This window comes from Balaenoptera physalus (genome assembly GCF_965194825.1).
Source record: "Balaenoptera physalus genome assembly, chromosome: 7".
Taxonomy (NCBI): Eukaryota; Metazoa; Chordata; class Mammalia; order Artiodactyla; family Balaenopteridae; genus Balaenoptera; species Balaenoptera physalus.
In genome coordinates this window covers 4,569,665-4,594,140 of record NC_138886.1, presented here as the reverse complement: position 1 = coordinate 4,594,140, position 24,476 = coordinate 4,569,665, and the positions used below count along the sequence as shown (strand labels likewise).

Below are 24,476 nucleotides of genomic sequence, written 5' to 3'. Positions count from 1 at the left end.
GGGAGAACAAGGACACAGGGACAGCATCTGTTGCTGCCCTCCGACTGGGACCCCTGCACAGTCCCATTCAATGGTCACGTCTCTCTGGAACCTGCATCAGAGTGTCACCCTTTCTGAGCTTCTCTGCAGGAAACCCTTTACACTCTCCACCCATCACACTCCATTACTCAGCTTCCAAATTCAACTTTCAAACAAACTGTCTCAAACACCTCCTATTTTCTTTCAGAAGAAGGCATGCAAGAGTTTTGCCTTTGTGTCCTGTCACCCCACAAGTAGCTCCAGATAATACAGTCACCCCTCCTCTACAAAGGACTGATACAAGACTCTTTCTGCAACACTGAAAGATACTTTAGGAAAGAAAGCACAGGCAGGAGGAGAGGGACCACGGGAAGGAGGGACAAGGAATGGGTAAAGCCGTGAGGGATGGAGGCTGAACCTGGACTCTGGGAAGTAGTCCTCAAACCACAAAGTGAGCCAAACCTAAGAAGACTGAAGGCGCCTGGGTCACAGCGCACTCCTGCAGCCCTGCCCCCAGGGTTCTAGGGCGTGGCTTCGGGAGGCTCTGTCCAGCCCACCGCAGTTAGAGCTGGAGGTGAGGTTGTACACATAAAAATAACCATACTCCTGGGGACTTCCCTGGTGGTCCAGTGAGTAAGACTCTGCACTCCCAACGAACGGGGACTGGGTTCGACCTCTGGTCGGGAAACTAGATCCTGCATGCATGCTGCAACTAAGAGTCCACATGCCGCAACGAAGATCCCTCGTGCCACAACTAAGACCTGGCGCAGCCTAAATAAATAAATTTTTTTAAAAAAAATTTTAAAAAAACGGGCTTCCCTGGTGGCGCAGTGGTTGAGAATCTGCCTGCCAATGCAGGAGACACGGGTTCGAGTCCTGGTCTGGGAAGATCCCACATGCCGCGGAGCAACTAGGCCCATGAGCCACAACTACTGAGCCTGCGCGTCTGGAGCCTGTGCTCCACAACAAGAGAGGCCGCGACAGTGAGAGGCCCGCGCACCGCGATGAAGAGTGGCCCCCACTTGCCGCAACTAGAGAAAGCCCTTGCACAGAAACGAAGACCCAACACACCCCAAAATAAATTAATTAACTAATTTAAAAAAAAAACAACAAAAAAACAATGCTCCTAGACCTCTTGATGTTTGTTACAAGACTGTGCTTTTTATACTTATGCTGGTAGTAGGTTGCAAATGAAGTTTGATGTGGCAGACTTTTAAACTATATTGTTTTAGCTTGAATATTCTATACTTTTTTTGTTTTTTTATAAATTTATTTATTTATTTATTTTTGGCTGCATTCGGTCTTCGTTGCTGCACGTGGGCTTTCTCTAGTTGCAGCGAGTGGGAGCTACTCTTCGTTGTGGTGCGCAGGCTTCTCACTGCGGTGGCTTCTCTTGCTGCGGAGCACGGGCTCTAGGTGCACAGGCTTCAGTAGTTGTGGCACGTGGGCTTCAGTAGTTGTGGCATGCGGGCTCAGAAGTTGTGGCTCGCCACTCCAGAGCACAGGCTCAGTAGTTGTGGCGCACGGGCTTAGCTGCTCCGCGGCATGTGGGATCTTCCCGGACCTGGGATTGAACCCGTGTCCCCTGCATTGGCAGGCAGATTCTTAACCAATCAGCCACCAGAAAAGTCCCTGAATATTCTATAATAAGCTTTTATAAAGTATAACATGCTAAATCACTACAAAATTTGTTGTATTATAAGAAGGGTGTAAATAGTTTATTAATAAAATGCTTTGTATGCAAATTAAAAAGAAAAAGAAAAAACCAATACTTCTTTCTCTGTGGCAGTGGTTCTTGAGCTTGTGGGGGCCACAGGCCCCTGAAAGGATCTTGATGAAAGCTGAGGATTATTCTCCTGAAAAATGGACCTACATACATTCATGACCCAACAGAAGTCTGACCGCAGACCCCAAATTAAGGACTCTTACCTTTTGTGAGCTACTTTTTGATGACATATATTTTATCAAACAAAAACAGGCAAGCAGCAGTCAGGGTGGGAGGGAGTGGACAACCGACAGGCACAGAATATATATAATATAATTCAATGCCCCCTCCAATCAAACGCTTAAATTATTTCTATGACATCTCGGCCACATGCCAGCAGAAGCCGTAGGAATGCATGAGTACTGTTGTGATGACCAAGATCAGAGATCATTTCTACGGTCCTGAAGCTTTGGGGAGCTAAGTTATGTTTTAGCAACTCAAATTTAAAGATGACAACAACAACAACAAAACCCTGAAAATATGACATAATATAGTTAAATTAGGGAATCACAATTCACATAAGAAATTCTCCTTTGCCAGCCCACATATATATTTAAAATGAGATTACAGACAATGACCTTTGTGACTTATAAAAATGCTCGGGGTCACAGATCTCATAGACAGTTAGTAAACTTTTGGAAGTTTCTATCCAAAGATTTTACCTAAAAGAAGAGCCATTTTCTAACAACGGCCTCGTTATAAAGACACCACCATGTTCTCCAAACAGAAAGCAGTTGCCCTGCATCTGTGCCACTGAGACAGCAAAGGCGCACTGGAGAATAAAAGGATCTGAAGTCAGATGATCTGTGCCTCTTCCCGGCCGTTTACAACCCGCTGGCCTGGGGCAGGTCTCTTAACTTTTAGGAATCTGAGCTCCCTCTTCAGTAAAATAAGGCTAAGAGGCAGAGTTATTATGATGATGACGATGGTGACAGTGACAATAACGATGGTAACTAACACATACCAGCCCTCTTCGGAGCCCCTGAGCATATACTAAGCTTTTGATCTTCACAACAGCCCTGAGGGAGATACTGTCATCAACCTCATTTTACAGACCAGGGAACAGGAGTAAGTTGCCCAAGGTCACAAGTAGTAAAGAGAAGAAGCAGGACTTGAGCCCAGGCAGGCAATCTGGTCCCAGAGCTCCTGCTTTTAACGCCACGCTACACAGCCTCTCCGGCTGGATGAGGTGATGAACGCTTCCACACTTTAGAAACTGTCAAGTGCTGAAACAGGGACTTCCCCGGTGGCCCAGTGGTTAGGACTCCACACTTCCCCTGCCGAGGGCCTGGGTTCGATCCCTAGTTGGAGAACTAGGATCCTGCAAGCCGCGCAGCACAACCAAAAAATAAAAAAATGAAGTACTGAAATACAGTATAAGACACTTCTGTAACGTTCACTGTCTCCTTTCTTTGCCCTTTTCATATCTGCCTCAAAATAAGATAATCTGCCTTCTGTTTGTATCCCCAAACTAGTTAAAAAAAAAAACAAAACAAACTTAATATGCATTATCCTTCAGTAAGTCAGGCCGTGAGCGGAATGCACAAACCAAATAAAGACATCTCAGCAGCTGTGCACCGAGCAAATAGAGCGGCTAAGAGTCACCTCCTACCCGAACATCAAGAAAAGTGGGACCTGGAACCCTACAAGCCCACCTTCCCCCTCAAAAACACGTCACTGGAATTTTAATATTGACTTCAAAGACAAGGAAGCTACTTGGTTAACTGAAAGTGTTTTGTTGGCTTGTCTTCTTCTGTTGGGCCTCGCTAGACACTGGAAACAGCCTGGTGAACAGGCAGGCAGCGCCCCTGTCCCCTGTACCCTGCCCCAGCTACCGGTACTTACAGCCCATCGCGACTCACGCCACGATGTGGGCAAGGGGGGCTGCGGGAGTACAGGGGGGTTACCTCACCCTGACTGGGGGAGTTGGAAAAGACTCTCCCGAGTATGTGACCATAAACCAATATGGAAAAATAAAGTGAGAGAATATTAGCCAAACAAAAAGAGGGGTGGGGCCTGTTCAAATAGGCCACTTCAACAGCAGGAGGGCAGGAGGGCATGCAGGTTGAGTACGGAGCTGGGGTACCATGTGAGCCAGACCGTTACCAGCTACATTACAGAGTCTGTCTTCATCCTGAGCACAAGAAGAAATCATCACCATATTTTAAGCAGGAGACTTGTGAGATCAAACTTGCACATTTAAAGATCACTGATGCTATGTGGGGAGAGACAGGAGGTGGTGAGACAGGGAGGCCAGTTAGGAGGCTTCTGCAAATGTCCTGGCTATGAGAGAAGACGCCCTGAAGGAGGGTGGGAGTATTCGCTCATCCATTTAGCAACAAACACTTACTAAGCGCACGCCAAGCACTAGAAGCCATGGTTCGACCCCAGTGCTGGAGGTGTACGGGTCCAGTGCAGCTGATGTGCAGAGGGAGTGAAATCCAGGAGGCAGGGGTGCTGCCTGATTGATTTTGCTGGTTGTCCTTAACCCACCCCAGAGCCGGTGTTTCCAGCACTCCCCTGGCCATCCGCTCCCAAGTCCCCAACTCCCTACGAGGCTGGCCTTATCTGACGAGTGGGAGTAGAAGGTGGAGGTACAGTCGTTGGGAACTGCCCCTCCAGACCCCACCGGGGTGCAGATATTGTCAATGTGCCTTTAGGATCAACAACAAACTGGAGGCTTACGAGAGCCCTTTCCCATCTTGTGACTCATCAGAATAAAGCAACTCCACCCTCTGCGAACCAAAAGCTCTGAAAACCTTCCTCAAAAGCCATACGTGCCCATCACTTTGTGACTGAGAAGGACAACACTTCACAATTCGGAGGACATCTCAACAGGAAAGGCAACGCTCCCCACAAGACATCTTACTAGGAAATTAGCACACTCCGGTTCTATAAGCTGAGGTCCCCAAGCACGGCATTTTGTCCGAGGATTCCAACGCACTGCCAGCAGGATAATGTGGTGACGCTCTCTGAGCTACTGTGAAAATGCATTAAAATCTCAATGTTTGAGCTCATCCAAGCAATTAAAATGAACACGGACTGCTCTGTTTTAGACTGGGAAAAACAAGGATAGGAGAGCGTTGGCCTCTAATCCTCTGAGGTTTCGCGGAACATTTTAAAGGCATTTAGATAGCACCTCTGCTACCCAAACCAAGCTGACGGTAGTCTAGTTAACCAGCAACGTCTCCACTGGCTCAAATTAAGTGTTATGGGGGAGAGGGCATGGCGGACGGGAACTTGCAGCGCTGAAAGGAAACGTGTACCCACCAAGGGCTTCCTCTGTGCTGGCCCCGCGCTAAGAGCATTACCTGCCCAGAAAAATAAGTGTCTTCACACGCATTTTTCAGGTGATGAGGACGAAATTTGGAGAGGAACTATATAACATACGGAAACCATCGCAGTGATTTTCACAGGAAAGAAAATACAATTCCACCTGATCACTAAACAAAACTCTTCAACGGCTGCCTCATTATTTTCTGCTCACTAAGAAACAGAGGTCGAGAATTCATTTTATCTTAAAACCCGGGTGGTTCAAATTCTCATCACAAACACCATGGATGATGTAGGATTTTGAATCAACTCATTCTCTGGGAAACATATTGAATTATCAAGTGTGATTTTAAATAGCGAGCTAGTGGCCAGGCAACAGGAGAGGACACAGTACAGGCAGCAGGCCCCAGCTCGCCCCTGGTAAGACACTGAAGTCAGTGCACAGGGCCAATCTCACCCACAGGCAAAATCAGCCTTCAGGGCTCCAGGTATTTAAATGAAATTTAAACAGACCCCTTCGCTGGGAATTCCCTGGCGGTCCAGTGGTTAGGACTCGGCACTTTCACCGCCAGGGCCCGGGTTCAAACCCTGGTCGGGGAATTAAAATCAAGCAAGCACCATGGTGAGGCCAAAAAAAATAAAAATGAAAATAAACAGATCCGTTGACAAATAAGAGAGAATAATAAATGTGTAGCACCCTTTGTAGTCACTAATCCATATCAAAAAAAACACATGGAGAGTCCTTTTAGGACAGAAACAGGTCAGGTCTCATGTCAACGGTGGCAACAAAGTCAGTACTCTGTTTTTTTTGCCTTTGGACACAAATATAAGATATATATTTAGTGTCCTCTTAAAATCAATGAAAACCCCTTAAAACAAGCACAACCTGGGACTTTCCTGGTGATGCAGTGGTTAAGAATCCGCCTGCCAATGCAGGGGACACGGGTTTGAGCCCCGGTCTGGGAAGATCCTACATGCCACAGAGCAACTAAGCCCGTGCGCCACAGCTACTGAGCCTGCGCTCTAGAGCCCACGAGCCACAACTACTGAGCCCGTGTGCTGCAACTACTGAAGCCCATGCGCCTAGAGCCCGTGCTCCGCAACAAGAGAGGCCACCGCAATGAGAAGCCCATGCACCGCAACAAAGAGTAGCCCCCGCTCGCCACAACTAGAGAAAGCCTGTGCGCAGCAACGAAGACCCAACGCAGCCAAAAATAAATAAAAAATAAAAATAAATAAATTTATTAAAAAAGAAAAGAAAAGAAAAAACAAGCACAACTTTAGGCTACAGCAGAATATGGGCAAACTGGTGACATGCCAAGGGCAAACAAACCAGAAAAGTGTATATTACAGCAATAAATTTGCATTTGCGTTAAGCACAAGACAGAATTAAAATGCACCAAGCTATAAAAACAGGATGATACTTAAGATCTCAGGAGTGCAAGACAAAATTTCCTTTATGTTCAGGCCCTGTTCTAGATAAGTTGCAGGTGTCAATTAAGTCACCCAGCGCCCTAACAGTTATGTTCCTTTCTGACAGTAAAGACAGGTAAACTGAGGCATAGAAAGGCCACTGATTAAGGGGGAAAAAAGACCAATAGTGGAGTCAAGAATTATTATTAAAATCATGTGCTTTGGGCATGTTGATCAAGTTAGCGAACTGGATATATGCTAAGTTCCAGGAAGATGGGAACTGATCAGTTTCATTCACTGTGTCTAGAACAGTGCCTGCAACATAGTAGATGCCCAATAAACACGTGTTCAAGAGATGGATTAGATATTTCCTAGCAAACAGCACACTACTCAAAAGCAGTTTGGAAATTAATATGATTGAGCATTTTATACCAAGTGCAACCACTTTCCCTCATATGAATGCATGCACACACTCAAAACCTGCAGACTCTCTCGCTTCCAAATCTACTGTGTATGGTCATCAGAAGAGCGCCGAGCCCAAATGCTCAGTGGCAGCAACTACTAATGAGTGATCGATAATTCGAGAAGCCTACTGACTGAAAATCATGATGGTACGATGTAACCCTCTAACCCTACAACACACAGAAACATCCAAACGGGGAAAAAATAAGAGCAACTGGCATCCCATGAACCCACTGGAGGACTAAGTACAATTCCTGTTACAAAGGGGAAAAGTGGGCAGGGGGCTTATCTTTACACAGTCATCCCTGGAGGCCCCACCCACGCCAGGAAGGGGATAAGAGGCTCCAAGGCAGTACCTTTCTTTTCATGACATGCCCAGCAAATATGCCAGTTAGTTGCTAAGATCCCAACTTCTCATACCATACTTATCACATTGGAGCTTAAAGCAGATGAGGGTACCTGCCTCTCTGAATCTGCGGGGCCTGGGGCTGCTCTGCTCACGGAGGTCAAGGCAATTGCCCTGAGCCACATCCATGCCTGGGCTGGGCCCCGCGCAGTGTTGGTCTGTGCACAGACTGCAGCTGTCAATGGGTCACACCCACCCCCATGGTTCCCTCTGATACGGCATGTGGACTGACCACTGCTGCTGCTTCACTGACAGGGGCATCAGCAGACACAAAACCACAGGTAAATGGTGATATTTTAATGGGCTTCAACAGCGAGAGAAACCTCTCTGCTTGCCTGGACATCCGGATGACACTCCCTTTTCAGGCTACCGAACACTGCGGGTCCCAGTTAGAGGGCTGGCGGTGTGGCCCTTGGACAAATCACTCTCTCTATAAAATGAGGGGCGCTGCCCCACCTGATCGTGGAGGTCCCCTTGAGATCTAACACTTAGCCAGAGGAGGCACGGCGCCTGGAGTCTGTTTGGAAATATGGGGAGGGGTTGGGGGGGCTCAATTACGAGTGTCTACTGTGTCCCCGACGGGAGGGCTTCAAAGTGACACCAGAGCCCCAACCCTCGAGGACAGGGGATGGACCCGGAGGGCGAGCAGCTGCGGCAGCGCCATCAGTGTAGCTGCTGAAAGCCTGTGGGGAAACACAGACCAGACCAGCTCCGCCTGGTCATTCTGGAGGCTTCTCTGCAGCAGCGCCTTAATCTCTGGGCTCCTCCCAGAGGAACCGGGCTGCGTCTAGCGGAGCAGCCACAAACGAAGCTAGAGATTTCAGAAAGAGCCTCCAATCCACAGGGTTGAAGCAAGTTTGACGGTGCAACAAGCTACTGACCTGCCAGAACCTACTAGATGAGTATACTGTCCCCGGGGGGAGTGAGGGTCTTGGGAGTTTCGGTCACTTGGTCAAGTCAGCGAGGAAAAGCAGCAGGCCGAGCAGGGCCCCGGCCCAGGGAGCGCCGCAACCAGCTCCTGAGAGGCTGCTGGCTGCTGGAGCCTCCCGAACAAACACGTGACTGCTGCAAAAGAAGGGGAATGCTGACGGCACAGGACCGACGGGCCGAACTCCTGAGCCCAGCCCAGAGGTCCTTAAGATTAGGGCATGGCCGCCAGAGAAGGGATAAAGCCTCTCCACGCTCCCTTCCACACCTCCTCCCTTTCAGTTCCCCCACAACCAACAAAAACACAAAGCTGCAAAAAGTCAAGGGCAAGTAAATAGCAGCAGACTCAGAAGGGAAAAAACTCAAACTGATCATCTAAAAAGGAAAGAGGAAGAGAGTTAGAGGCTTCAATGTACTTAGAAATAGCTACTAGCAATAACAACTATTTACTAAAGGCCACTATACATCCTACCCTGAACCCGAAACTTTATATACAGTTTCTAATTAGACATTCAGACCAATCCGATGAGATTGGTATTATGCCCATTTTCTAGTCCAGCAGGCTGAGGCTCAAAGGTGTTAGATAACACCCAAAGTCTAAGTCCTAACACAGGACAAGGCTTACCCTTGTGGGGATAACAAACAGGCAGAGGAGGATAAAAGCTGTCACAGATGTAAACGCAGGGGCACCTAATCTGGGTACATCTCAGAAGACTTCCCAGAGGAAGGCTAAGACCTAAATGACTAAGACTTTTCCAAAGAAAGGAGGGAGAAGGAAGAAGAGCGTGTGCAAAGACCCTGAGATCCGAAGATCCTGCGGAACCGCAATGCATTTTGCAGACGAGAACTGGCAAAAATAAGAGCAGGGAAAGCGGGAAGAAAGGAAGCTGAACGCTGAAGGATTCTCGATGAAATGACATGACGTCGGGACCTGCTTTCAAATACTCCAGCCCTCACCCCTGACCCCCAAGAAAGAGAGTAGGGGGATGTGGAAATCAATGACTTAAGAGTGGCAAAATATTCTGAGTAGACAATGGCTCATTAGATAATTCTCTTACTTTTGTGTAATTTGAAACTTTCCACAATAAAAAATTTAGGGATTTTTTCCCCCAGAAAGGAAGGAAGGAAGGAAGGAAGGGTGGGGGCTAGAGAAGGGAGCTGGTGCCAGACCGTGAGGCCCTGCACCCGGACTGCTAATGGTAAACAGGTCATCTGCCAGGCTCTGCGCTGCATACTCAAGGGAGTATTCACGTAATCCTCACAGCCACCCTAAGATGCAGAACTGTTCATGCCATTTTGCAGATGAGGAAACTGAGGCTAAGAAGTCTGGCCAAAGGTCTGTCTGCTTCCGGACTCAGGCCCCTGGGTGCGATAACTAAAATGCCTCCCAATGCCAGCCGGGAGCTGGAATTAAGCCTAAGGGAGATGGAGGCAACCACTGAGGAGCAACCAATCAGGTGTCTTCTTTGTCCAGGTCCCTGGGAACTGCCGAGCGGAAGATGGCTGCAGTGGGTGGGAAGGGGCAGGAAGCCAGAGGGGAGGCAGTAGCACTGCCCCAAGCAATAAGGGGGGCCTGGGCTCAGACAGCGGCAGTCAAGGTGGAGAGGAAAGACTAAGAGGTTTTGGAGAGGCGGCATCAGTAGATCTTGGCCAGCAGGTGTGAGGGTCCGGGCGCCCCACCACGAGGAGCAGGTCTGGGGGCGGGGGCAGGGTTTCAGTTCTGGGCTCCTTCTGCCCGAGAAGCCTGTGAGTCCCCAGTGCAGATGTCCAGCGGGCACTCTGACACAGGGGTCAGGATCTCAGGCGAGCTTTTAGGCTGGCTGCAGTGCGGTGTCATCCGTGTACGGCTGGCAAGTGAAGCGGCAAAACAGACGGGCTGGCCCAGAGCAGGCGCAGACCACAGGAGAGAAGCACTAGTTATCTCTCAGCTCTTTCCCAGCTCACACCCGCCATGAAGAAAAGAAGACAAGCAAAAGGGGAGGCGTAACATCAGATTCTTTCTGCACTTGTAATGATACACTTCCTTCCCCGCCGTCAATGTGCAACTTACCAGGAACAAAAATGATATGGGACAATTTCCCGTCTACTAAACACTCCTGGAAGAGAAGAGAAAGTGCCCTTTTCAGGCTCTGGTTACAATCTACACAAAGCTTTGGGCAAACCACACAAGCCCAATCAGCCCAGAAAAGGCTACGATAAGACAGCCAAAGAGGGACTCAGGCTGAGTAACCCTCACCCCCAGCCCTAGACAGAGTGACTCCTGCAGGGCACGTGGGACACACAGCCAGCAGCCTCTGCAGCCTGCCCAGGGCAGCTTCTCAACAGAGCTCCTGCTCCTTTACAGAAAAAGAAGGAGGGAATCACACATCTGACTCCAGGCCACAACAAAGTGACAATTTTCAGAAACCACAACTAACAAGTAGAACATAAAGATATGGAATTAGGCCAAAGCCTTGGGGTGGAACCCACTTAGAACTATGGGGGCATCAGGTGATTTTCATGACGGCTTACACTCGGTGTGTTACAGGAGGCTACTGCTGTCTAGAGAACCTCTGAAAGGTAATCTTCCCCTAAGGGCCTCTAGGGCTGCTGCTCTGTCCTGGTCTGTTCTGAGACGTTCTGTAGCGTACACAACAGTTGTGCTTAAGAAACGTTACTGGACAAGAATTCCTCTCCTCTATTCCCTGGGTTACACTTTCATTTCCAAAACCACGGAAATGCATAAATGATTCCACTACTCCTTCCCAAGTGACAGCCAAAAGGGACTCGAGAGATCTTCAGTCCAGCTCTTCATTCTACCAACAAGGAAGCTAGAACCCAGAGGAGCAAAGCCACGGGCACAAGGGCACACAGCTGGATAGCAGACAGCCAAAACCAAATCCCAGCCTCTCGAGACCTCTGTCCAGTGTTCTCATGACTACCGCTGCCTCGATAAAGCTTGACCAATAGTATTAAAAGGAGTAAGAAGAAACACTAACACCACTGCACGCTCACTACACACTGGGCACTGCTCTGGGTACCTCAGGTGTATTACACTCATCAGTCCTCACAACAGCCCTAGAAGGCAGAAGTGTTATTATCTACTTTTGACTGATGAGGAGGCTGAGAAAGAGGGAAGGTATGGAACTCACCCCAACTCACAAAGCCGGGGAGTCAAACCCAACAGAGTCCGACTCCAGAGCCCTGCCTGTAATGAACACCCAATTTACAAAATGGATATGATCCAAGTGTTTATTTTTACACGGGCCCGTGTGTGCAAACATTTTCCTAAAGAAACAACGCTAGAAATCCCAGACTAGCCTATGATGTTTTCCCCACCAGGTAAGAGGACTACAGACCAATGGAAACTCTGAGCTCTGGGGACAAGGCCTTATCAAGTGCCAAAGTGAGAGGATTCCTCCTCAGTTTGCACAGATGTTCTGCTCTGGGCAAGACATAGCCCTTCTCACCAACTTCTCTGCCATCCCCTCATTCGTCATTTCTTCCCAGGCCCCTCACCCTGTCTTCACCATCCCTCAAGTCCCACATCCCATCCAAACCCCTGGCTCCATATCAAAAGGTTACCAAAAGGCTAGCTATCTTCCTCACCAAACTCCCAAACCTCCAGGTTTTATGAGGAAAGAGCCCCCTCCCACTAATTCATACTAATGTGTGAATTGTTGATATCTATGCCCAGGCTTCCTCAGGGGGAAAACGTGCTGATTACCTAAAAGAGTCTAATCTGTAGAATTTCAGAAGAATATACTAAAGTCAAGCTTGGGAGGCTGTGTGATACAGCGGAAGTCACTGGAAGACAGGCCCGCACTGCCTGGGAGTCTGTCCTCGCCACTTTGTTAAGATAATAATACCAGCCCCTAGAGAGTATTTGCTCTGTGCCAGGTAAGTGCTGTACTTATATTACCTCATTTAGTCTCAACGTATTTTTCTGTGGTGGGTACAACTATCGTTCGCATTTTAAAGAATAGAAAACTGAGGCACAGAGAGGGAAGCTTCATCGTTGTCAGGTAGCAGAGCTGGGATGTGAACCAAAGTGGTCTAGCTCTGAAGCCCATGCTCTTAACCACTGAACAACACTGCCACTCCGTAAACAAACACACACATATGCTTAGTGTGCCGGGAATTATAACTACCATTTATACACACTTATGACATGTGAGTTGTCCTAAGGCACTTCATACGCATTATTTCATTTAATAGTCCCTATAACACTATGATACAAATACTTGTATTACCCCCATTTTACAGACGAGGAAACGAATGCTTTAAACAAGTTTTTCACGTGTTCAAGGCACAGCGTTAAGTGCAGAGCTGGATCATATCTCAGGCAGCCTAACTCCAGAACTTACAGTTAAGCCTTGACATTTCTGACTGTACCTTCCTTTACTTCTGAATCCAACAGTATCTAGAAACCCCGGAGATTGGTTTTGTTTGGTTCTTTTTCCTGTTTGGTTGTGTTACTCTTTGTTCTTTTCATAATGGCTCACACAGTATCAGGGCTTTGGGTGGGGAGGGAGGAGAAGGGTGCAGGGTTCAAGGCCAACCAGGGCAGTCACTACTGCAGTCAAACTCACTCTGCTGGTAAGTTCATGCTGAGTGCAGGGAGCCAGGAAGGTTAGATTTAGGTGTAAGAACACCTCTAAGAATGGTACCTGGCACCTCTGCTAATAAGAACAATCCAGAACAGTGCCTGATCCAAAGTCATGATGATTAAGGTTTTGGGGGGCATTTAAGTGATTTTCTTTCCTCATTATGTTCTGAATGAATCCGTATTCCCTGAGTGAGTCGGGGGCGGGTCTGGTGATAAGGAAAACACTAGGAACAGAAATTAGTTATTGGTAACACACCAAGTGGGATAATCCCTAAGAGGCTGATGGAGTTGACTCGCCTCTTCCCAGTTTTCGCATTTCTGCCAAAACAACAGCTGCCGCAGAACACCTGACATCAGGTGCTCTCACTCAAATTAGCCTGACTCAGTCAACTCCGGACGACTTCTACCAAGTCCCATCCCCTCCTGAGCACTGGCTGTCAACCCGGCTCTCTCAGGAAGGGAACACCAGATGACAGGCAACACAGATGAAACTTCCAACCTCAGCCCTCAAAGAGCTTATCATCAGTTCACCAACTGACCTCACCTTTCCTTCCAAATTACCCTTCTGGAATCTGGCCCTGGCCTCCATCACAGGACCTCAGAATTTTCTCTCATCTACAAGTAGCACAACTAGATTTCTCAGTAATGGCCCAAAATGGAAATGTCCTGATGGCACTTCATCAAAAATACAAGCAAGCAAACCACAAAAGGGGTTGTAAATTAAAAATTCAACAGAAAACCCTTTTTACTTATTCTTTCATTCATTCAGTGAATTTTAATTGAATGTGCACTGAGTACCAGGAGCCCTGCTAGGCGCTGGGGACTCCCCCCTGGGAACGAGAGGGACACAGTCTCTCTCCTCAGGGACCTAAAAGAGGACGGGGCCCCTAAGGGAAAAGGCTCTGTGTTGCAGTTTTAACCAATCCTACCCGTTAGCTCCATGATGCCAAAACGTCAAGAGCACCTTCAAGGCTGGATGTGAGGGACATGAATGTTATAGCAACTTAAAGCCACTGAGTAACTAGGTTCTGATAAGAACAGCTCGGGAGGGTAGAGTGGAGGAAATGTCTTCAGACTTTCCAACTGAATACCCTTGGAATTGAAATTTGCTCTTTCTCTAATAAAAGTGAAAAATTAAGCATGCAAAAACAAAGAAAAGGCAGCGCCAGCCCCTTCCTCAGGGCCCATTTCCCAACCCCGGGAGAAAGTGACACTTCTGGGGCCTTTGCTGCTTGAGACATCACCAGGAAAAGGCTGAAGTCTTCGCCCCCTTTTCAGGCAAATACACAAGCAGCCTCCTGCCACAAACAAATGAAGAAAGTCAAAGCCGGAAATCAAAGCCTGGAGACAGGACACTGGAAACCTTCGGAAAGGGGCCTTCAGAATAGTTCAGCCTAACTCTCAGCATATCTGAACATAATAAGCGATAATAATAAGAACAATCCAGAACAGTGCCTGATCCCAAGTCATGATATTAAGGTTTTGGGGGGCATTTAAGTGATTTTCTTTCCTCATTATGTTCGCATTCACTATCTTACAGCAAGAACCGCGTTGACGCCAATTATTTTTTGCCATCATCAAGAACTTGTGATCTCTCTACAGAACAATAATCTATAGGTGCACAAGAGTTGAAAGCTAATTCTTTCCCCAATTCAGCATGGGAAAAGTGCTGCTCCCAGCAATTTGACATCATTTCATTAGATTAGATTAATTTTTATTTTTTTAGGTTAATTTTTAAATGTGTTATCCTAACAATTATGCCAACTACCATGTAATTAATATTCTGACTGACTTTACAAAAATTACAAAATCCCCTAAAGAAAATAATTAGTCAGTAAGCGTGAATGAGACTTCTCTATGGCCAATGGCACATTAAATAGAAAGTTCATCACATAATGGGTGGTATCAAAGCCTTTCCCACACTTCCTTCAATTCTTAGCCAACAGTGCAGAAAGCTGACATTGGCAAGTTACCCTAAACTTCACCTAACATATTAATGCACTTTCCGGTTTAAACTCTTCGAGGGTAAAATGAAGAATGATGAAAGCTTTTGCAATTAAAAAGCTCTTTTCATTTGTAAGAGAGGCATGATAAACACATATCATTGCTGCTTCCATATCCCCAGCTGGAAATTAGAATACTGGCTTATTTCTTGGGGCTACTTCTTGAGTTTATTAAAGAAATGTACATAAGGCATCCTTACCCTTGTTTTCCTCTTTTCTTTCAAGGTTTGAAGTACAGTATTTGTATAATAGATCTTAAATCCCTTCTAGAGTAAGGGAAGGTATAAATAAGCAATAGTCAAATAGGACATTATCTACCATAACAGAAATAAAAAACATGTTTCCCCCGTAGCCCACCTTCGAATAATTGGCAGGGGCTGCCTAGCCCCAGAACAGAGTTGTGAGCCCAGAGGTGGCCTTAGCAGGAAAGAATACAGAGGGTGGTTAGTGACGTCTGCCCTGGACAAGAGTGACAGTTTGAGGGCCGCGTCCCATGTATTTGCCATCTCCATCCTTCAGTAAACCACTAAGAATGAGTAAAATGTGATACCGGTTCATGAATAAAATATAACATATGAATTGCTCCTGCGATGAAGGTTAAAGGGGGAAAAATGTTTGCTATAGTCAAAACCTTAAGCCAAACCTGATTACAGCATCAAGTTTTAGAGGAAAGAACACTGACCTACGTCAGGAAAGGCAAATTCTAGTCTAGCTATGAAGCCATGAGCAGGTTGGTTCACTTGGCCTTGGTCTGCTTGGCTATAAAATAAGGGGATAAGCTAAACTTCTCTTAATCATTCTCTTTATTTTGCCAATTAATGGTATAAGACTCCGAAATCCCCTCTCTGCTGGGGCACTCGGAAGCTGGTGAAAGGGCAGTCACTTTAGAGGCATGCACCACGCCAGGACGTGACTGAAACCCCTACACCACTCACACTGCTCACATGGGACTTAAAATCTGTGATACATTTCTACATCTAGTTTTAACCTGGAGCAGCTCCAGGACAAGAATTTCCACATACATGATATTTCTTTTCCTTAACACAGCCTCTTTTCCACCTGAGGGCAAGGGTGGGGGGCAGGGACAGGGTCTTCTATTTTAATACTCTAATAAATTCAGCAAACAATTAAAACTACCTTCATTCAAAAGTTAAGAGTCATCACTTCAAGTTAAAGCCAGTCGCTTCCCCTGGAGTCCCACGCACTCATGGTTTCGAGATCAGCCTAAATCTTCCCACCATTGAAAAGTCTCCATCCCTCAAGCCTATTCCAAGAACATTACCCACATGATACATGAACACAGCTTCCAGGTCCAGACAGCAAAAAGCAAGACTTTCCACCAGGAGTCCAACCAGAAATAAGTCACCTACAGATCAGATCCCACCCAATCACCAGGGAAACTCACATTAAGATGTCCAAGCGTGCCTCTGGGGAAATAAGGAAGCTCAAACAGAACAGCCTGAGAGGGCAGGGCTATCTGCGTAGGGCCAGAACAGTCTCATGGCTGGCCCTGGCAACTGCAACAGACATCTCTAATTTCTTGTCTGCCCTGTGTCCTCTCCTGCCTCTATCTGATTCCAAGCAGCCCCAATTCCTGTGCTTCAGCTGATCTGCACGGGGCAGTCAGAGAATCCCACCCCCTGAACTCAATGAGCTGTCTGGGTAGGTAGGGACCACCTACCAAACAGGGTCAGAATCCGTTTTTAGGGTCTGGTGTGGACACCTGGAGATCACCTGGTAGAAGGACCATGCAAACCTACAGCTGCCAGTGTGTCTTTTCCACCACTGGGAGATATCGGGCCAATACTGGGAAGCAGGCGTAGATAGGGCAGGAGAGTGACAGATCCCCATACCACCTGGGCACCCTGATCCTCAAGACTGAAGTGGGTCTCTGTCAACAGCAGCCCAGAGCTTGGAGGACAAGCCTTATAGGTTAAATGCACGCATCCCAGGTTCAAGCTCCTTCTTTAAGTGCCGCACAATAAATCGTTTCTCCCTGAGTCTCAGATTCAGCCCCCAGGGTTCCACTGCAAACCAAAGAATGTTAAATACTCCTACAGACAAATTCAAAGGAAAAATTCTACACACTGGAAACACTGTCAAGGCTCACCTGTCACTTAAGACCTGAGAGGGAAAAGAACCACAGGAAAGGGGAAAAGGATGACGGACAACTGGAGGGGGCAGAGCAGTTCACAATCTGTAACTGTAAGAACAACTATCTCCAGGGAGGTAGCAGTCTAATGAGAAAAGCTTCCCCAAATGTTCCCAACATATATTCTAGCTTTCTCTCAGCAGCAAAAAAACAAAACACAATAACCCACAGCACCCAAACAAGAGGAACTTGTTAGTAAACAAACTAACTGTTTCCAGGCTTATGAGCCTAATTGTTCCTGCTATTTTTACACTACAGCTTAGTTTTCCTTCTACAGCTGTCCTAAGGTCTACGCCACGGGCCTGCCTACTGCAGGAAACCATGAATAGCAAATTCTAGGGAGAGAGTTTAGAACAATCTCCCTCAGACGGGTGTAGAATAATTAGAGAAAAGAGAGTATTAGGAGGTTATTTATTTTATACATTAGTATACACACTACTATGTATAAAATAAATAACCAGCAAGGACCGACTGCTGTTTATCTATTTTATAGCACAGGGAACTATACTCAATAGTTTGTAATAACATATAAGGGAGAGAATCTGAAGAAGAATACAAACACACACACACACACACACACATATACATATCACTGAATCGCTGTGCTGTACACCTGAAACGAACACGATACTGTAAATCAACTATACTTCAATTTAAAAAAAAAAGATGAAGAAAAAATAAAGAGAGATGGGGACTTCTCTGGCGGTCCAGTGGTTAAGACTCCGCGCTTGGGTTCGACCCCTAGTTGGGGAACTAAGATCTCGCAGGCCACGCGGCACGGTGCGGGGGGCGGGGAGAGAGAGCCAGTCATCTACCAAACAGTACTCTAGTGACGTTCTTCCATCAACAATGGGGAGGACAGGCCAAGCAACACGAACCACGTGAGTGGCTGCACACTTAGACCAGCAGCCCTTCACCTTCTGGGGGTCAGGGACCCCTCTGAGAATCTGATGAAAGCTAGGCAGTCCCCCCCAGAAAAACACACACACACACCCACAACATTCTGCATGTGATTTCATGGGGTTCAGAAAAGCTGCTCCCTACACCCAGCAGCCAGGTTAAACGCACCTGACTCTGAACAATCCTCAAAGACTTCAAAGGACTACATAATCTCTCATAGGGAAAGTCTGAAACTTCCAACTCTGTAACCCGATGCTGAATCAAGAACAAACAAGGAGAGAAAAACCCTCACTTTCTGCCTTTATGAAATGTAAGAAAACTTGTTTTTTCCTGTATTAGCTCCATGTCTGCCACGTCCCCCTTACCTTGTTTGACCATTTATATGCCTGAAGGAGCTGACTGTAGAGAGGGGTTTTGTCCTGCACGGGATCCAGACTCAACAGCCCGCTGTTATGGAGAGGATGGTTCTCAGAAGGCTTGCCGACCAAGTTGCTCAGACGTTCCAGCTCACTGAAAAGTAAACAGATACAGCAAATAAACCCGAGTCCACTGAAACTCCAGGGCTAAGCCAACCACACTGGTCAACCGTTGTTCTTCAAACTGCCCATCAAAAGTCCCTTAAGAAGAAATACTTTCTGAAAGGTTAAGAAGACTAGGGCCACTTGAGACAACCCCTAACTGGGGGCTGATCTTGTTCTGCAACTGAGCTCTCTGGCGCGTGCTAAAGGAGAACAAGAGTTATGAGCGATGAAATCAATAAGCTTCCTAAAATCAGCTTCGAACAACTCGAATCATTCTCTGAGGGGGTGTGGTGAGAGAGGAGACTTTCTGGAATTTTGAAATGCAACATAACACTGCTTCTCACTAAGAGTTTTCAGACCCACGTACAGATCAGTACCTTTGGCAGAACAGCAAGTACCTGAATAAATGATGATTATTTACCATTCACACAGAGATAGATTCGTACGTGGTGCTTCACAGATGGTAAAACTTAACAAAACAAAGAAGAGATAAAATAAACGGAATGGGAAGACACCACCGAGGGGCTGTGTCAAAGAAATACGCTTCAGTCTAGCAAAAAAAAAACCTCTAGAGCAGCTTGGGAAAGGGAGCCAACAGCAAAAGCACATTCCAGAAGCACACCAGTCTGAGGGGCCAGTCTCAAAGTGTCAACAAAGGCTTTGTAGGAACAGCTTCTCATGCCACGTTCATTCTGGAATCTTCAGCCACCTTCTTCTTGGTACTGCTGTCCAAAGATTTAAGAAGGCAAAGGAGTGATGTCAACATTCTTAAACTTTCTACAGTGGTGAAGGGTTACAACATCCTGTATATTACCAAGGGAAGCCAATCAAAGAGGAGACGGAAGAGAGGAGAGAACCAGCAGCGCATCCCCTCAAGCAGGGAAAGTATTAACTGGCACTACGCCAGAGAACAGCAAGTGGGTGTGGGAGTTGAGGAGGGGTGTGTGATTTCCTGGCTTTCCCCCAAAACAAGAATGACAACTACTTAGAGGAAAATAAATAAATAAATAAAAAGAGGCTCCCATTATTTGGTCACCACCTCCTCTTCCATCCTACCTCCTCCTTCCATCTGGTTACTAAGGAGACCAAGTTGAGAAGGAAAAAAAAAAAAAAAACCCAGCCACTCCAGAAATTATAGGATGACTAGCTCACCCAATGCCTTCCCCTGCTAAGGTCAGTTCTGAGAGGTAAAAGGCAAAAAACCCTGCAATTCTAACCCTCCTGGAAAGGACTGACTCTCATAAGCAGGGGAAGGCAAGTCCAGGACCTAACCAATTAAAAAGTGCCTACTATGTGCCAGGCATTTTACAAACATCCTCTCACTTCACTTACAAAGTAGAAGGAGGTGACTTGTAAGAAAGAAATATACAATCCTTAACCCTAAAAGACTACAAATTAATATTTGTTGGGGGGCGGGAGGAGGTGTAAACAGAAGTGATTAAGCTGGTTAAGGACGAGATTAGGTCTCTCTACAGGCAGAAACTTAACAGGACCAGTGAGAGTGGGAGTGAAAGTGCTATCAGGTGGTTTCGGAAGGGGTAGGGGAAGAAAGATCAAAGCCTATTTTGTCGTGTTTGGTGGTGGGTTAGAGTGGAACTGATGAATTCCAGGTTCAGGGACGAAAACCTGGGGCCAATCAGATAGAGTGCACTTGGCTTTGGGGCAGCGCTGAGCAGGTCCTGTTTGGTACTATCTTATCAGACATGGTGGGGCCCAGAGGGCCCACAGGTGAGACTGCCGAGCTGAGATGAGGAGTGGAAGTTCCTGGGAAGAGCACGTCCCCCATTGAGAAATGGAAGCACCACTGGGAGGTCCAGGGCGGCGGGAGACAGCCAGGACCTGGAGGCCAAGAGAAGGGAGACGAGAAAGCGGGGGTGGAGAATGAGGTGGCCCCGAGGGGCAGGTAGAGGCTTGGAGAGGAGGGAGGGGGAGCAAGAGAGCAAAGAAAATGGACAGCAGTCCCTGACTAAGGAGACTCGCGCGGGGTCGGGACAGGGTGGGAGGTCCCCGGCCCCTTAAGCCGGTACCTACTTGAGGTCCCGGTTGACCGAATGCAAGTTGTCCTGGAAGTGCGCAATGAAGGCCTTCTCCCGGCCCTCCAGCGTCTCCTTGTTCCGCATGCCATCCTTCAGGCAGTCGAACACCCTGCTCACGCTGGAGCGCAGCGCCTGGATGGCACTGATGGCCTGGGCAAAGGCTTCCAGGTTCACGCCGACACTTAACACATCCGCCATGTTGCCGCCGCCACAGGGGGCCCTCCAAAACCAGCGAGCAAAAAGCCGCGCTCGCTGATGACGCAAGCCCTCGGAGGACTCTGGGAAATGTAGTTCTCGCGGGGGGGGGCGGCCCAGGCGGTTCCTCAGAGCCCTGTCCCAGAGAGGGTTTCCACTTTAAACATGCGTGGGCAGGAAAGTGCTCCCCTGGATCTGGGGAAGTTGGGCTGCACGCTCGGCTTTCCTAATGGTGACAAGGAAATACAGAAAGTTCCCTCACTTCCCCAAACTTGCACTCTTGGGAGTCCCATGGGAAAGAATTGCTCAGAGCGTTAAGGTGTCCGTGGTGTAAAGGGTTGAATAAAATGCTTCCAAATTCGTAAATCAATAGGGGAGAAGGGAAATTTCTTCCCTACAGTAGAATGCCAACTAATAAATGTAGAAGGAACGATGGAAAGAAAATTACCATTTGGCAACCGTTAGATTAATAACTGATTCAGATAGGAATTGAAGGATGCTAGTGGGTTAAAGTGTGAGGAGTAATAGCATAGTTACATAGTCTCAAAGTATCATTCCACAAGAAACTTGCTAATTAAGAAGGGAAAAATAATGATCCAGCAATTCCAGTTCCGGTTACATACTTAGAAGAAGGAAAAGCAGGGTCTGGAACAGATATTTGTACACCCACGTTCATAGCAGCATTATCTACAAGAGCCACAATGTGGAAGCAACCCAAATGTCCATCATGGGATGAATTCATAAACAACATGCAACATATATATACAAAGGAATATTTATTCACCCTTAAAAAGGAAGGAAATTCTGGGACTTCCCTGGTGGTCCAGCAGTTGACTCCGTCGGCACTCCCAATGCCGGGCGCCAGGGTTTGATCCCTGGTCAGGGAACTAGATCCCGCATGCCACAACTAAAGATTCCACATGCTGCAACGAAGATCCAGCACAGCCAAATAAATAAATATTTTTAAAAAACAAGGAAGGAAATTCTGACACATGCTACAACGTGTGTGAACCTTAAAGACATTATACTAAGTGAAATAAGTCAGACACAAAAGGATAAATACTGTATGATTTCACTTATATGAGGTACCTAGAAGAGTCAAATTCATAGAAACAGAGAGTAGAATGGTGGGTGCCAGGCGCTATGGGAGTGGGGATGGGGAATCAGTGTTTAAAGGGAACAGAGTTTCAATTGGGGAGGATGAAAAAGTTCCATGGATGGTGGTGACGGTAGCAGAGCAGTGTGAATGCACTTAATGCTACAGAACTGAACACTTAAAATGGTTAAAATGGTAATTTTATGTTATGTATATTTTACCATGAAAGAATTTAATTCAGTAATGTAAAGGTAATAGGTAATAGTGACTTCATAGTGGAGAAACCTGGCTGACACTACCCTTACAGGATATCAAGGTCAACGTCACCAGTGTAGGACAAACCACCCCCTGATATGATCCACTAAGGAGAGCACAACATGACTTCTGTGATATTCCTGCCAAAAATGCAAAACCTGAGTCTCATCAGGACATCTGACAAACTCAAAGACATTGGACAAAATAACTGACATCTGAAAGAGAAAAACAAATATTGTGTGCCAACACATATATATAGAATATTAAAAAAAATGGTTCTGATGAACCTAGGGGCAGGGCAGGAATAAAGACGCAGATGTAGAGAATGGACTTGAGGACACGGGGAGGGGGAAGGGTAAGCTAGGACAAAGTGAGAGAGTAGCATTGACATATATACACTACCAAACGTAAAACAGATAGCTAGTGGGAAACAGCTGCATAGCACAGGGAGATCAGCTCAGTGCTTTGTGACCACCTAGAGGTGTGGGATAGGGAGGGCGGGAGACAGGCGTAAGAGGGAGGGGATATGGGGATATATGTATACATATATAGCTGATTCACTTTGTTATACAGCAGAAACCAACACAACATTGTAAAGCAATTATACTCCAATAAAGATGTTAAAAAAAAAAATCACAGATGAGTGAAAGAGCTTAACAACCGAGTGAATGGCTTCCATGTTTCCTTGAGAAGCTGAGAGTGTAATCTGTTAGATATTCTCCAGAATAATGAATTGGCATGGTCAGCTCTCTGAGTTAACGCCTCTAAAACACGGTCAAATAAATTTGTGCTTGTCTCTAAAAAAAAAAAAAAAACCAAAAAAACTGACATCTGACAAACTCAAAGACGTTAGACAAAATAACTATTGACCTATACTTTCTCACAAAACACTTGTGTCACGAAAGACCAAGAAGGACGAAGGAGCAGTTCCAAATTAAAGGAGACTGAAGAATGCATCCCATGATCTGGGATTTTCTTTCGCTGACCCGATTGAGACAATTGGTGAAATCTGAATAAGTTTTGTAAATTAGTTCATAGTATTTTATAGGTGATGATGTCATGATTTTGTTCATCGTATTGTGGTTATGGAAGAGGATATCCTTGTTTGGGGGGAAATATACCCTGAAGGGCATAAAGGAGCATTGTTATGTCTGCATAAAAAAGAAAATAGTATGGATATGTTTATGTAGAGAGAGAAGGATAAAGCAAATGTGGTGAAATACTAACAGTTGTGGAAACTGGATGAGGAGTATACAGAAATTATTTGCACTATTCTTGCAGTTGTTAAGTCTGAAATTGTATCAAAATACTTTGTTTTCAATGGCCAGCGATAAGGGGCATGGAAGGTGTACACACGATCTAGGTGGCAAGAAAAGCCTTCAGTTCTACCAGGCTGTGCAGACCAGGATTTTGAAATTCTGTAGTTTATCTCAAGCCCGCTTCCTTAATCATTCCGCCACTCTTCTCCAACCTCACTCTCCTCACACCCCCTCAATTAAAATTCTCTATTTCTGGAACACTAAAAATAAATTCTGCTCAAAAACTGGGCTCTGATGTTGCTCTCCATGAGTATTTAAATTTAAATACCATTTAAATGAATTAGTAGTCCCATAAGAAAGAAAGGTGTTTTATTGTCTTGGGTTTATAGAGTTGCTTTCATTTTCTGACATATACCTCACTTTTCTAGTGTGGCCATTTATAGTGTTTCCTAAGGAGAAAGGGTAGAGATAGCAGGAAACTTCTAGGTGTGGAATTTTAAACAAGTCACTGAGCCTCACTGAGCCTCAGTTTTCCCATCTGTAAAACAGGTCTAGTAATAATACCTTTGTTTATAAAGTAGCTGTGGGGTTTATAACACCTTGCAGGCAAAGCTTTTGAAATTTTGTTCGGCATACAATAATCACTCAGAAGATCATAGCTGTTAGGAGGATGTGCTGAGAAAGTTTCTGATGGGGCTGTGACATGTGCTCCCATCCCCCACTTGAAGATTCTTTGCACAGAATCAAGAAAGGATTAGCAAGAGATCTATTCAAATTATCTCTAATGACACAACCTTGTTGCCAAGAGCTTGTCAGTAAACTGTGTCCTATAATGCACTATTTTTAATGGCCTTTTTTTTAATCTCCTTTGTAGTGCAGGGGGGTTGTTTTTATTTTTTTGCTATTTCTGTAGAAAATATTTTTTAACTTTTCAAAAGTAAAGTATCCGTGTCTGTTGGCTTGTTTTGGTTGTGGCTTCAGTTCATTCATTCTTTCTAGGGGAAGAGTAGAGAAGGCTAACTCCATTATCAAGTTTTTACTCACCTGAAGGCTTAGAGAATGTGATTCCTGCTGTATATTTTGTCCCCGGGGTTGGGGGGTGGGAACTGTACCAGTCTATTTCTGCCCACACCCATGTGTATCTATAAACATGAAGTTTTGCATACAATTTCAGGGGGTTCACAGCCCCCACTAAAGCCCAAGCATG

General features: G+C 46.2%; 1 protein-coding gene across 3 annotated transcripts in view; it reads right to left on the bottom strand.

Moving 5' to 3' along the window:
• Window positions 1–20,705, bottom strand: part of MED27 (mediator complex subunit 27) — a 209,670-nt gene extending 188,965 nt beyond the window's left edge. For all 3 annotated transcript variants that reach the window (XM_082468228.1, XM_082468229.1, XM_082468230.1), the window contains exons 1-2: window positions 20,460–20,705; window positions 18,273–18,417 (exon numbers count right to left, since the gene is read on the bottom strand). In XM_082468228.1, the coding sequence (XP_082324354.1) occupies window positions 18,273–18,417; window positions 20,460–20,662 (348 nt within the window). In that variant the 5' untranslated portion in view covers window positions 20,663–20,705. The remainder of the gene's footprint in view (window positions 1–18,272; window positions 18,418–20,459) is intronic.
• Between the last annotated feature and the right edge of the window lie 3,771 nt (window positions 20,706–24,476).